Source organism: Topomyia yanbarensis, chromosome 3 (assembly GCF_030247195.1).
Source record: "Topomyia yanbarensis strain Yona2022 chromosome 3, ASM3024719v1, whole genome shotgun sequence".
Classification (NCBI taxonomy): Eukaryota; Metazoa; Arthropoda; class Insecta; order Diptera; family Culicidae; genus Topomyia; species Topomyia yanbarensis.
The window spans coordinates 146779638-146793770 of NC_080672.1; the positions used below are offsets into that span (position 1 = coordinate 146779638).

At 42.2% G+C, this 14133-nt stretch overlaps 3 protein-coding genes across 3 annotated transcripts in view; 1 reads left to right on the forward strand and 2 right to left on the reverse strand.

The window, feature by feature from the left end:
• LOC131687297 (uncharacterized) overlaps positions 1–953 on the forward strand; it is a 3857-nt gene extending 2904 nt beyond the window's left edge. The window contains exon 3 of the mRNA XM_058971375.1: positions 500–953. Within this exon, the coding sequence (XP_058827358.1) occupies positions 500–953 (454 nt within the window). The remainder of the gene's footprint in view (positions 1–499) is intronic.
• Positions 954–1459: 506 nt separating this feature from the next.
• On the reverse strand, positions 1460–1846 carry LOC131687298 (histone H2A-like). The gene has a single exon (XM_058971376.1). It carries the CDS (start codon positions 1844–1846, stop codon positions 1460–1462), a length of 387 nt encoding a protein of 128 aa, XP_058827359.1.
• A 9693-nt stretch (positions 1847–11539) lies between these two features.
• LOC131687300 (histone H1A, sperm-like) lies at positions 11540–12391 on the reverse strand. The gene is made up of 2 exons (XM_058971377.1): positions 11831–12391; positions 11540–11587 (listed from the first exon to the last, which is right to left on the reverse strand). Exons 1-2 carry the CDS (start codon positions 12389–12391, stop codon positions 11540–11542), a joined length of 609 nt encoding a protein of 202 aa, XP_058827360.1.
• Positions 12392–14133: the final 1742 nt, after the last annotated feature.

Genomic DNA, 14133 nt, shown 5'->3' on the forward strand with positions numbered 1-14133 from the left:
CTGAAAAAGAAAGAAAGAAAAAGTAAATCGAAAATAGCAGACTCTACTCTACAAACGGGTTTTTTTAAAAGATTTTTAAAGATTTTCTATACATCCGTCTACATGGTACGTTATTTTGGCTTCTATGGTACTTAAATATCGATATCTGATACTGATCTATGATGGAACAAATTGTTACTGTTGAACAAACCATTTCTGGTTTGATATTCTTCTACTGTTGGAATTTTATTGATTTCTAGGCGATTTTTTGCTCATACATACAGTTTTTCTTTTTGGGAATATTTTTTAGCAAATCTGATGAAAAGCTGAAAAATTCAAGCCTGGCAACACTGGCTCCGGAATGGAAATGGTGGGGGAAGTATAGTAGCCGAATCGAACCGTATACAGAACGAAAAGGCACATGGCACGGACACGAGCGAGACAGGCGATAGTAGTGTGTACTCGCGACTATAAAAAAAATCGGTCGGTCTGTTTTGGTCATCATTCGTCGTTTGAACAGCATCACAGTGGTAGCTACTACTGTAGAGCAGCATTTTCGCGACATGGCCCGTACGAAACAGACCGCCCGCAAGTCCACCGGAGGGAAAGCTCCCCGCAAGCAGTTGGCAACGAAGGCTGCCCGTAAAAGTGCCCCAGCTACGGGTGGCGTTAAGAAGCCCCATCGCTACCGACCAGGAACCGTCGCGCTACGAGAAATTCGTCGCTATCAGAAGTCGACAGAGCTACTAATCCGCAAGCTGCCCTTCCAGCGTCTGGTTCGTGAGATCGCGCAGGACTTCAAAACCGATCTGCGCTTCCAGAGCTCAGCCGTCATGGCCCTTCAAGAAGCCAGCGAGGCTTACCTGGTTGGTTTGTTCGAGGATACCAATCTGTGCGCTATCCATGCCAAGCGAGTGACCATCATGCCGAAAGACATCCAACTGGCTCGCCGGATCCGTGGGGAGCGGGCCTAAATTTGGTGTGTGCCCAGAACGAAAAAAAAAACAGCAACAAACGGTCCTTTTCAGGACCAACCAATCATATTTTACTAAGAATTATTAGCAGAAATTTTCCGTTTCCCTCCAAAAATGCTCAGGCACCTGCATGGCTGTGTGTGTGCGTGTGTTAGAAAGCACGCGGATGGGGGGATTTTTTGCCAGCACCACCTCGTACCGATCGACAGTAGTAGCGTGTGCAAAACAGAGGACCCATTGAGGGAAAACTTGCGCGGCCGATTTGTGATTTAGCACCAATTCGATGAGTGAGAACTTTTGAGAGATAAGAGTGCGGGGTTAAATGAAATCGTCAATGCCATGATAATTATTATTAAGTGTCTGACGAGCATTGCAAAGAAACTTGTGCAATGCTCACAGAAATGTACGTTGATGATTATCGGAGTGAAAATCAAATTAACTCTTTTTATCAGAAGAAAATAGTCGCCCTGAAAAGGGCGGTTTTTTCGGCTAGAAAGGAGCGGGATTTAGGTTGCTGCGGAGGCCCTCTTTTCAGTCTTCTTCGGCAGCAGAACGGCCTGTATGTTAGGCAACACGCCACCCTGGGCAATGGTCACGCCGGAGAGCAGTTTGTTTAGCTCTTCGTCATTTCGAATGGCCAGCTGCAGATGACGGGGGATGATTCTGGTCTTTTTGTTATCGCGGGCAGCGTTTCCTGCCAGCTCCAGTACTTCGGCGGCAAGATATTCCATTACAGCTGCCAAGTATACTGGTGCTCCGGCACCGACACGTTCAGCATAATTTCCCTTCCTCAGCAGACGGTGAATTCGGCCAACAGGGAACTGGAGACCGGCACGAACTGAGCGGGATTTTGGCTTTCCCTTCGCTTTTCCTCCTTTACCGCGTGCAGACATTGTCGTAGGTTTATGCGTGTGTAGTCACGTAGACAATACGAGTAACACTGATGCCACTCGCGCACACAGCACCCCTTGTTATGCATTCGCTTCATTGCACATCGTTCGCCAAAGGGGCGGAGTAGCGAACGAACGAAACGCGCTAAACACAAAAAATGACGAACCTTCGTCTCGCTACACGATCGTATATAAGCGATATGTAGTGATTTTTGCTACCAAGACCATTCTCGTTTTTGCATCGGAAGAGTTAAGACGTGATTGTTTTTGGTCTTACGGTTAGTTTTCGCGAAGTGATGTCTAAACGCAAACGGCGTTCGGGTGGCTCGAAGGCGAGCCCGAAATCGAACCCAAAACGGAAAAACGCAATGAGCAGCCCTCAAGTGCCTGGAAATTCGGGCAGCAAAATGGCAGGTGAAATGATGTCAGTGCATTCAGCACAAACGAATCGTATTAGTGTTATCAGCAGTCGTGCCCAAACTGCAACGAACGTGAGCGATTTGGACGGCTTTGGTGGTCCAATGGAGGATCAGCAAGAGGCAGAAATTGCAGTGAAATTGCCGCCGCTGGTGGTAAAATCGATCCCGCTCGCCGCGCTGAAAAAGCAGCTGGCGGAAATTGGTGTAAAAGCAGAGTACAAACTAAGTGGCGTCGGTATAAAAACAGTTGTACATACAAAAAGTGACTATCAGAATGCCCGGAATTATCTAAATAGAGTTGGTGCAGAATATTTTTCACATGATTTTGCATCGGAAAAACCATTCAAAGCAGTAGTGCGCGGTCTTCCATTTATGGCAATCAGTGAAATTGAACTTGAACTAAAAGAACGGTACAAATTGCAGCCGCTGGGCGTCTTTCGCATGGCGCGAAAAGAAAAGAAAATGGCGTATCGTGATTGCTTGTATCTTGTGCATTTTCAAAAGGGTACAGTATCGCTAAATGCATTGAAAGCTGTGCGTTCACTGTCGAGTATGGTGGTTCGCTGGGAGGCCTACCGAGGCACAAATCGTGATATCACTCAGTGCATGTGCTGTTTAAATTTCGGACACGGCACACGTAATTGCCACATTAAACCGCGGTGTAATTATTGTGCACAAGCTCACCTTACTACGGAGTGTCCGATTGAGGGTGCAGTGGCTTTTAAGTGTGTTCACTGTGGGAAGGGGCACCGCTCGACCGATAAACAGTGCAGTAAGCGTGAAGAATATAAAAGCATACGTAAAGATGCATCGCAAAAACACCAGCCGGGCCGAAAACCGAACAAAGAAGTGATTTTTAGTGAAAGTGATTTCCCATCGTTACTGCCAAGTCAACGTAAGAATGGAGTACCAGCATCGCAGGCACAGTGGCAGCAGCAGCCACAGCAGCTACGCCAGCAAGCGGAGAAATATCAGCAGCAGCATTCATCGTCAATTTCAAAGCAGCAACCGGCATCTGTTCGGCAAGCGTGGCAGCCGACGTCGGCCGAAGTGGTAGCTTCGTCATCGCCAAACATATTCCTGCCTCAGGTGAGTCCCAATCAATGTTCCCCTCAATTGGACCAACAACTTCCGCCCAAATTTACTGCCGCACAATTAATGCCTATATTTGTGGAAATGTGTGAAAAATTGCAACAATGCCAAAATAGGCAGGAACAAATTTGCGTACTGGGACAGTTTGTGATTCAATATGCTTGTTAATCCTCTGCAATTGATTCTTTGGAACGCCCGCGGATTACTGCGGAAACGAATTGAACTTGGTGAATTTCTGGATCGGCAAGGAATAGACATTGCCGTTCTAACCGAAACAAATCTGAAACCCGGGATAAATTTTAGCATCCCAGGATTTTCTACTGTGCGCATGGATCGAACCCACTCGGGCGGAGGTGGTGTAGCTTTGATCATAAAAAAGATGGGTGGGTAATGTCTAGGACATAACCGGAGTGTCGTGACTACTCGTTTGACTTGTAATTCAAATCGAATGATACTCAATGAAATATGTGGGAATGTTTCAAGTTATTCTTTATAATAATTATGGTGGTTCTGAAAAGAACCTTTGTTGTTGGCGTCTGCGTTGATCGGGGATGCGCTGGATTCTAAGCTCGTTGAGACATTCATTCATGAAATGAACAAATTTCATATTTTCTTGCTTTGAACTATCAATGTTAAAATCTCTCGAAACAACCATCGGAATCTTTTCCGTACAGAAATGAACACGCTTAGCGAAAAACTAGGGGCGGGTAATGTCCGGGACATAACCGCGATGCTCATATTCTTAAAATTCTGCTTGTATCTCCTTCAAATGGCTAAATTTTGCGCATTAAGTTCGATTCACCGGGCTCAGCGAAATTTTCCTGGGGATCCCGTTCGTTAGTATATTCAGCAAAACAATTTTATTACCGAGTTCTCCGCGTTGAATACAGGTCAATAATTTCATATAATGATTTCAACATGCAGACAATGTACATGTATGACAGGTGGGAGTGTTCTGAAGTGGTTTTAGTGGAGGTAACAACATAAAATCATGTATTGGACATTTTACAATGATTCTCCTTAACCCTGCAAAACCACGTGGTTGGCAGCAGAGGGTTACGTTGCTTGGAAGAGATGACAGTTAATATATGATAACTAAAAATATAAAATTGTTCTATAAATTGCAAAGTTATTGCCGCGTTGACCTGAAAATTTGTCATTTCATTCATAAAGGAACAATCATTGAAATTATGTCAATTTATGCTTTGCAAGATTTGAAATAACTTCGAAGTGTGGTCACGACACCCCTGTTATGTCATATACATTACCAACCCATCTTTTTCCATTTTGCCTTTGTCCTAATAAGGACGGTTTGTGGATAACTATGTTGATACAAGACGGGAATCTTTTAAAACAATTCAAACCTTGCAGACGATTGTTTTTACTGCGTACATCCATACGATCTTTCCCCTTTCGCAGCTCACGCCGAATGAGCACACTTTTCATCAAGCTGTTCCTATTTATTGACTTTACAATGCAGATGGAAGGACGTCCTTTTGTTCGATAAATGAAAATATTTTCATCATTCGTTTTGGTGTAGCTTTCGCTTAGTGGCAGAGTTGCCACATTCACTGATTTTCTTGGAAGGATTTGCAAAAACCTTCGGGTTTGTAGATTGGAAAAACATTTTCTTATGATTCACTGGTAAAAGTACAGAATTACCAAGCGCAAACTTAATACTAGTTAATAAAAGAAACTTTCTAATTAAATTCTTTTTCCATTTTGCCTTTGTCCTAATAAGGACGGTTTGTGGATAACTATGTTGATTCAAGACGGGAATCTTTTAAAACAATTCAAACCTTGCCGACGATTGTTTTTACTGCGTACATCCGTACGATCTTTCCCCTTTCGCAGCTCACACCGAATGAGCACGGTTTTCATCATGGTGTTCCTTTTGTCGTGACTAACGACTTACCTTTCAATATAGGGGCCCCTTTTCAAAATTTCGGAAGAAAAATGATGTAAGATTTTGAACGCTTATATCTTTTGTTGTACTGAATGGATTTAATCAATTTCTTCGGCATTTTGTCGAAAATATTTGTACCAATGTTGTATTAAATTTTGGAATATGTAGGATATTCATTATCAACGGAAAAATAGTGTTTTGAAAAATCTTTCGAAAACGTCTCGGAAAAGTGAAAATTTTCAGCCCATCCCGCACAGAGCCGTCAAAATGGTGCAGCAAATGAACAATAAAATAATGAAAAGTTTATATAAAGGTCCACTACATGTTTGTTCCTATGATTATTCGTATTGGGTTGCTTGACGAGAGCAGTTGGTGGGGGAAAGCCGGGATATTAATTTTGGTTAAGCCATTAGAAGTCGGACGGAAAGGAAAGGCTCATGCACGCCACGAGAACGAGCGAGAAAGCGATAGTAGTGCATATTAGCGAAAGCGTTACGTACATTTTGAACGTTAATAACTTTTCTTCTACTAAACGGATTGCCAATCTTGTTTCATAAATCGGAAGGAAAACGTTCAACGCTTGCTACCGATACGTTGTTTGCTATATAAAATTTGTTTAAATAGTTCAAAAACTACTTTAAATGAGAATCAACATTAATGATAAAACCTATAAATAGGGGTGTCGCAGTTTTTCTCAAAATCAGACGTGTGTAAGACGCAGTGCATAACAGACGTGCGTGGTCGTGAGAAGCTGCATCGGACGACCAATCAAATCAGCTACCATCGGAGAGAAGCAGAAAAACGTTGGTGGAGGTGGTGGCGGTGAGAAGGCCAAAAAGCCAAAGGCTAAGAAACGCAGTCACTGAAAAAGCGGTAGTAACTGCCACTAAAAATGCCACCAAAACATCGAAGACTGCAAAGCGTACTCATTCGGTGTGAGCTGCGAAAGGGGAAAGATCGTATGGATGTACGCAGTAAAAACAATCGTCGGCAAGGTTTGAATTGTTTTAAAAGATTCCCGTCTTGTATCAACATAGTTATCCACAACCCGTCCTTATTAGGACGAATGCAAAATGGAAAAAGAATTTAATTAGAAAGTTTCTTTTATTAACTAGTATTAAGTTTGCGCTTGGTAATTCTGTACTTTTACCAGTGAATCATAAGAAAATGTTTTTCCAATCTACAAACCCGAAGGTTTTTGCAAATCCTTCCAAGAAAATCAGTGAATGTGGCAACTAAGCGAAAGCTACACCAAAACGAATGATGAAAATATTTTCATTTATCGAACAAAAGGACGTCCTTCCATCTGCATTGTAAAGTCAATAAAAAGGAACACCATGATGAAAACCGTGCTCATTCGGTGTGAGCTGCGAAAGGGGAAAGATCGTATGGATGTACGCAGTAAAAACAATCGTCTGCAAGGTTTGAATTGTTTTAAAAGATTCCCGTCTTGTATCAACATAGTTATCCACAAACCGTCCTTATTAGGACGAAGGCAAAATGGAAAAAGAATTTAATTAGAAAGTTTCTTTTATTAACTAGTGTTAAGTTTGCCCTTGGTAATTCTGTACTTTTACCAGTGAATCATAAGAAAATGTTTTTCCAATCTACAAACCCGAAGGTTTTTGCAAATCCCTCCTAGAAAATCAGTGAATGTGGCAACTCTGCCACTAAGCGAAAGCTACACCAAAACGAATGATGAAAATATTTTCATTTATCGAACAAAAGGACGTCCTTCCATCTGCATTGTAAAGTCAATAAAAAGGAACACCATGATGAAAACCGTGCTCATTCGGTGTGAGCTGCGAAAGGGGAAAGATCGTACGGATGTACGCAGTAAAAACAATCGTCGGCAAGGTTTGAATTGTTTTAAAAGATTCCCGTCTTGAATCAACATAGTTATCCACAAACCGTCCTTATTAGGACAAAGGCAAAATGGAAAAAGAATTTAATTAGAAAGTTTCTTTTATTAACTAGTATTAAGTTTGCGCTTGGTAATTCTGTACTTTTACCAGTGAATCATAAGAAAATGTTTTTCCAATCTACAAACCCGAAGGTTTTTGCAAATCCTTCCAAGAAAATCAGTGAATGTGGCAACTCTGCCACTAAGCGAAAGCTACACCAAAACGAATGATGAAAATATTTTCATTTATCGAACAAAAGGACGTCCTTCCATCTGCATTGTAAAGTCAATAAATAGGAACAGCTTGATGAAAAGTGTGCTCATTCGGCGTGAGCTGCGAAAGGGGAAAGATCGTATGGATGTACGCAGTAAAAACAATCGTCTGCAAGGTTTGAATTGTTTTAAAAGATTCCCGTCTTGTATCAACATAGTTATCCACAAACCGTCCTTATTAGGACGAAGGCAAAATGGAAAAAGAATTTAATTAGAAAGTTTCTTTTATTAACTAGTATTAAGTTTGCACTTGGTAATTCTGTACTTTTACCAGTGAATCATAAGAAAATGTTTTTCCAATCTACAAACCCGAAGGTTTTTGCAAATCCTTCCAAGAAAATCAGTGAATGTGGCAACTCTGCCACTAAGCGAAAGCTACACCAAAACGAATGATGAAAATATTTTCATTTATCGAACAAAAGGACATCCTTCCATCTGCATTGTAAAGTCAATAAATAGGAACAGCTTGATGAAAAGTGTGCTCATTCGGCGTGAGCTGCGAAAGGGGAAAGATCGTATGGATGTACGCAGTAAAAACAATCGTCTGCAAGGTTTGAATTGTTTTAAAAGATTCCCGTCTTGTATCAACATAGTTATCCACAAACCGTCCTTATTAGGACAAAGGCAAAATGGAAAAAGATGGGTTGGTAATGTATATGACATAACAGGGGTGTCGTGACCACACTTCGAAGTTATTTCAAATCTTGCAAAGCATAAATTGACATAATTTCAATGATTGTTCCTTTATGAATGAAATGACAAATTTTCAGGTCAACGCGGCAATAACTTTGCAATTTATAGAACAATTTTATATTTTTAGTTATCATATATTAACTGTCATCTCTTCCAAACAACTTAACCCTCTGCTGCCAACCACGTGGTTTTGCAGGGTTAAGGAGAATCATTGTAAAATGTCCAATACATGATTTTATGTTGTTACCTCCACTAAAACCACTTCAGAACACTCCCACCTGTCATACATGTACATTGTCTGCATGTTGAAATCATTATATGAAATTATTGACCTGTATTCAACGCGGAGAACTCGGTAATAAAATTGTTTTGCTGAATATACTAACGAACGGGATCCCCAGGAAAATTTCGCTGAGCCCGGTGAATCGAACTTAATGCGCAAAATTTAGCCATTTGAAGGAGATACAAGCAGAATTTTAAGAATATGAGCATCGCGGTTATGTCCCGGACATTACCCGCCCCTAGTTTTTCGCTAAGCGTGTTCATTTCTGTACGGAAAAGATTCCGATGGTTGTTTCGAGAGATTTTAACATTGATAGTTCAAAGCAAGAAAATATGAAATTTGTTCATTTCATGAATGAATGTCTCAACGAGCTTAGAATCCAGCGCATCCCCGATCAACGCAGACGCCAACAACAAAGGTTCTTTTCAGAACCACCATAATTATTATAAAGAATAACTTGAAACATTCCCACATATTTCATTGAGTATCATTCGATTTGAATTACAAGTCAAACGAGTAGTCACGACACTCCGGTTATGTCCTAGACATTACCCACCCATCTTTTTTATTGACTTTACAATGCAGATGGAAGGACGTCCTTTTGTTCGATAAATGAAAATATTTTCATCATTCGTTTTGGTGTAGCTTTCGCTTAGTGGCAGAGTTGCCACATTCACTGATTTTCTAGGAGGGATTTGCAAAAACCTTCGGGTTTGTAGATTGGAAAAACATTTTCTTATGATTCACTGGTAAAAGTACAGAATTACCAAGCGCAAACTTAATACTAGTTAATAAAAGAAACTTTCTAATTAAATTCTTTTTCCATTTTGCATTCGTCCTAATAAGGACGGTTTGTGGATAACTATGTTGATACAAGACGGGAATCTTTTAAAACAATTCAAACCTTGCCGACGATTGTTTTTACTGCGTACATCCATACGATCTTTCCCCTTTCGCAGCTCACACCGAATGAGTACGCTTTGCAGTCTTCGATGTTTTGGTGGCATTTTTAGTGGCAGTTACTACCGCTTTTTCAGTGACTGCGTTTCTTAGCCTTTGGCTTTTTGGCCTTCTCACCGCCACCACCTCCACCAACGTTTTTCTGCTTCTCTCCGATGGTAGCTGATTTGATTGGTCGTCCGATGCAGCTTCTCACGACCACGCACGTCTGTTATGCACTGCGTCTTACACACGTCTGGTTTTGAGAAAAACTGCGACACCCCTATTTATAGGTTTTATCATTAATGTTGATTCTCATTTAAAGTAGTTTTTGAACTATTTAAACAAATTTTATATAGCAAACAACGTATCGGTAGCAAGCGTTGAACGTTTTCCTTCCGATTTATGAAACAAGATTGGCAATCCGTTTAGTAGAAGAAAAGTTATTAACGTTCAAAATGTACGTAACGCTTTCGCTAATATGCACTACTATCGCTTTCTCGCTCGTTCTCGTGGCGTGCATGAGCCTTTCCTTTCCGTCCGACTTCTAATGGCTTAACCAAAATTAATATCCCGGCTTTCCCCCACCAACTGCTCTCGTCAAGCAACCCAATACGAATAATCATAGGAACAAACATGTAGTGGACCTTTATATAAACTTTTCATTATTTTATTGTTTATTTGCTGCACCATTTTGACGGCTCTGTGCGGGATGGGCTGAAAATTTTCACTTTTCCGAGTCGTTTTCGAAATATTTTTCAAAACACTATTTTTCCGTTGATAATGAATATCCTACATATTCCAAAATTTAATACAACATTGGTACAAATATTTTCGACAAAATGCCGAAGAAATTGATTAAATCCATTCAGTACAACAAAAGATATAAGCGTTCAAAATCTTACATCATTTTTCTTCCGAAATTTTGAAAAGGGGCCCCTATATTGAAAGGTAAGTCGTTAGTCACGACAAAAAAAAATTGTCATTTTTGCTACCAATCAGTCAGCGCAGTTCGCATCGAGAGCGTTAACAGCAGCACAACCACGTCGTTACTATGGCACCGAAAGCCAGCGGAAAGGCTGTGAAAAAATCCGGCGGCGGCGGTGGCAAGGCACAGAAGAACATCGCCACAAAAGCAGGAGGAGGAGAGAAGAAGAAGCGAAAGCAACGCCGCAAGGAAAGCTACGCTATCTACATCTACAAGGTGCTGAAGCAGGTCCATCCGGACACCGGTGTCTCGTCGAAGGCGATGAGCATCATGAATAGCTTCGTGAACGACATCTTCGAGCGTATTGCTAACGAAGCATCTCGTCTGGCCCATTACAACCGACGGTCGACGATCACCTCCCGCGAGGTACAGACCGCCGTTCGTTTGCTGTTACCGGGCGAGCTGGCCAAACATGCCGTATCGGAAGGTACCAAGGCCGTTACCAAGTATACCAGCTCGAAGTAAATCGTCGCCCGCCCCGCCGCCGGATGTCACACACCATCGTCATCGGCCCTTTTCAGGGCCACCAAAACACGTTCTGGTAAAGAGTTGAATTGAAATGTACACATAGTTTATATAAACATTAGTTGTTGTTTGTTTGTTTCATTAGAGCTAAAAAGGTTGTCATTTTTTTCTCTGTCCATTTTTCAAATCAAATGTGTTTTGCTGTAGTTTGTGGAAGTAGTCTTTCCCCTTACCGCGCTAGTTGACTGTTTTTCGTTAAGACGGAAAACGGTCTTTTTGTCGTCTATTCTATTCAGTTTAAAACAGCCCATTATATGACCGACCCCCAGCGTGTGAGAAAATTCTGCCGCAAAAAGAACACACTTCTGGATCATACTTGTTAATACAATAAACTTCCCAGTCTTCAAACTTTTGATCTTCGTAGAAACCGTACCCAACACAATTTGTAATCTCAAAGTTGATCGATCAATACAATACGTTCGCCAATTTAGGCTAAAAAATCGGTAATTATCGTTCGTTCGTTTGTTTATTGTGCCAGCCAATTTTTCTCTGTTTTATTATAGCCAAAATAAGCGCGTTGTTTGCTAATCAGAGTAATATTATACTTGCTCTGTTTGTTTGCTAGGGCAACAGAAAACCACGGCCTACTATTAATTTACCTGTACGTACGTTTATCTGAGCAAGAAACCGCGCCTATTTACTATAGTGATTTGTTTAATCAAACTAACGACTGATTTATCTTGCCAATCGGCGGGCCAGTTGAATGCGGGTGTGCTGCTCAAGCTAGAAAACTCATGGGGGGAACGGAGCATTGACGGAAAATAAGCATCAATCAATTCTTTACAATTTTGTTAGTCCTGAAAAGGACTGTTGTTTTGGGAGGACGCGCACGTTGTCGGGAATTTACTTCTTGCCGGCGGTGACCTTCTTCGGGGCGGTGGCGGCCTTCTTTGGCTTAGGGGCCTTCGGCTTGTTCGCTGCAGCCTTCGATGGTTTGGTGGCTTTCTGTTTAGTGGCAGCCGTTACCGCCTTGGCAGGGGCAGCAGCTTTCGTTTTCTTCGCAGCCGATTTCTTAGCGGCCGGGATCGCCGCCTTTGGCTTGCTGGTCTTCTCACCACCACCACCAGCCGGCGGATTTTTCTTCTCTCCGGATTTAGTAGCCGATTTCTTCGGTTTTTTCGCTGCACCCGATGGTGGTTTCTTATCGCCGCCAGCCGGTTTCTTTGCTTCGACCGTCACCTTAAACGATCCGGAAGCACCGGTACCCTTGGTCTGGGTGATGTTTCCCTTCTCGACACCCGTTTTCAAAGCCTTCCGGATAAACGGAGCCAGCCTGGCGACGTCACACATGTAGTTGGCGGCGATGTACTTTTTGATCGCCTGCAGTGATGATCCGCTCCGTTCCTTCAGGGTCCGGATGGCAGCCAGAACCATCTCACTCACTGGTGGATGGGTTGAAGATTTTTTCGGTTTCTTGGCGTCACTCTTGCTAGCCTTGGCCGCCTGCTTCGGTGGTGCTTTGGCAGCTGGCGGAGAGGCGACGACGGCAGGGGCCGTAGCAGCAACGTCGATAGCAGTTTCAGCCATTGCGCGTTCGTTTCGTTTGGTTTTCTTCCACACACAGTTGTAGACGACGAATTGATGGATGGACGATGCACGATGATGCAAGTCTGCGAATATGGTAACCGAGGGCTTTTTTACTTTTTTACTTTATTTTTATTAACGTGACTTTAAAAGTGTTTTTTTCATTCGTCACGCCACATAGTATATATTTACATTTCATTGAACAATTTTAAATGCTTTTCAGTAAGTTTTCTTCTTTCAAAAATTTAATAAGTTTCTCTTCATTTGCTATTCCTAATATTTCACCAAGTGTTTGATTTCCAAAATGTTTTTCTCTGTTGTGTTGGTTTTGCTGACAGTCCACGAGTAGATGTCTCACCGTAAGGTCCTCACCGCAGCACTGAGGTTTGTCTTCTCGGTCGAGAATAAAGTTGTGCGTCAGCTTCGTATGGCCTATCCTCAATCTGGTAATTGCAGTTTGTTCAGAACAGTTTGTCATATCATTCCATGGTAATGTCGATGATTTAATGCTTCTGGTGAAAGTATCGCAGTTTCTCCATTTTATTTCCCAAGCCTGCCGAAGTAGTGATTTGGTAGATTTCACAAAGTCTTTCGCTGAAACAGGTATTTCAGTGCATTCCTTCGTTCGACCTTCGCCGGCTAGGAAGTCAGCCCTTTCGTTCCCTGTGATGCCAGAATGACTTGGCACCCAGCAGAACGCGATGCTCTTTCTAGTAGACGCTTCTTCTACCGCCTGTATCCATGGATGTCGAGACTTTCCATGCTCTATCGCCTGTAAGCAGCTTGCAGAGTCGCTGAAAACTACTGTGTGCTTGGAGATCGGAGCATTTTCAGTCGCTACCAAAAGTGCCAATGCTTCAGCTGAGAAAATAGTGCAGCAGTTCGGAATGCGCATGGAAATTTCAATGTTTTCGCTGTGGATTCCCAGTCCAACACTGTCTCCGTCCAGAGAGCCGTCGGTGAAGAACTTCGCAGATTTCGAGTATTTATTCGTTCGTAGTTCGCTGAAGATGGCTTGAATTTTCGATGGTGCTTCATGAGCTCGCGTTTGGTTTTTGATGCTCCAATCAATAGTGGGGTTTTCCGCATCCCATGCTCGATTACTTATCCTGTTGAGTGTGCTGATCGTTGGTATTTGACAAGTTGTTATTTGCTCTAGTCACTTCGATGCTCTTCTGACCATTGGACAAACTTGGTCTTCTTCTACTGGTCGTTTCTCAAGCCAACTGCAGGCTTTGCCGACTAGGCGACCGGTCATGACGTAATCGAATGGTAGCTGACCACTTTCAGCTAGCAATGATAAAATTGGGCTGGTTATAAGGGCTCGAGAGATCGTTCTAATAGCAGAGTGGTAGATTGGCTGAATACGTTTAATCACCTTTTCACCACCTCGGCTGTACAATCCGAAACCGTGAGAGATCTTCGATAGTAGAATGCTATTACAAACTCTGAAGAGCGTTTGCCTGTTGCCACCAGCGTATCTGCGACTGATCGCTTTTATTATCAGCAGCCGATTCTGACACTCCTTGACGAGGTTATCAGCGTGTTTCATGAACGTTAGTCTCGAATCTACCTGTACTCCTAGAATTTTTGCAGTTCTCACTTTTTGAATAGTAGCTTCAGGAGTTTTCAGATCTGGCACTTTACAATGTTTGCCTCCGTTGCATATATGCATAAGTTTCGATTTCGACGTGGAGAACTGTAGACCGTATTGTTCTGCCCAGGCCAGTACATTGTTGAGTGCG

Excerpts from the sequence above, each read along its gene's own strand:
- LOC131687298 (XM_058971376.1), bottom strand. The coding sequence starts at position 1,846 with ATGTCTGCACGCGGTAAAGGAGGAAAAGCGAAGGGAAAGCCAAAATCC.
- LOC131687300 (XM_058971377.1), bottom strand. The coding sequence starts at position 12,391 with ATGGCTGAAACTGCTATCGACGTTGCTGCTACGGCCCCTGCCGTCGTC. Across the intron at positions 11,588-11,830 it reads CTGCTGCCCCTGCCAAGGCG|CTTGAGCAGCACACCCGCAT; the intron begins GTAACGGCTGCC and ends TGAGTTTTCTAG.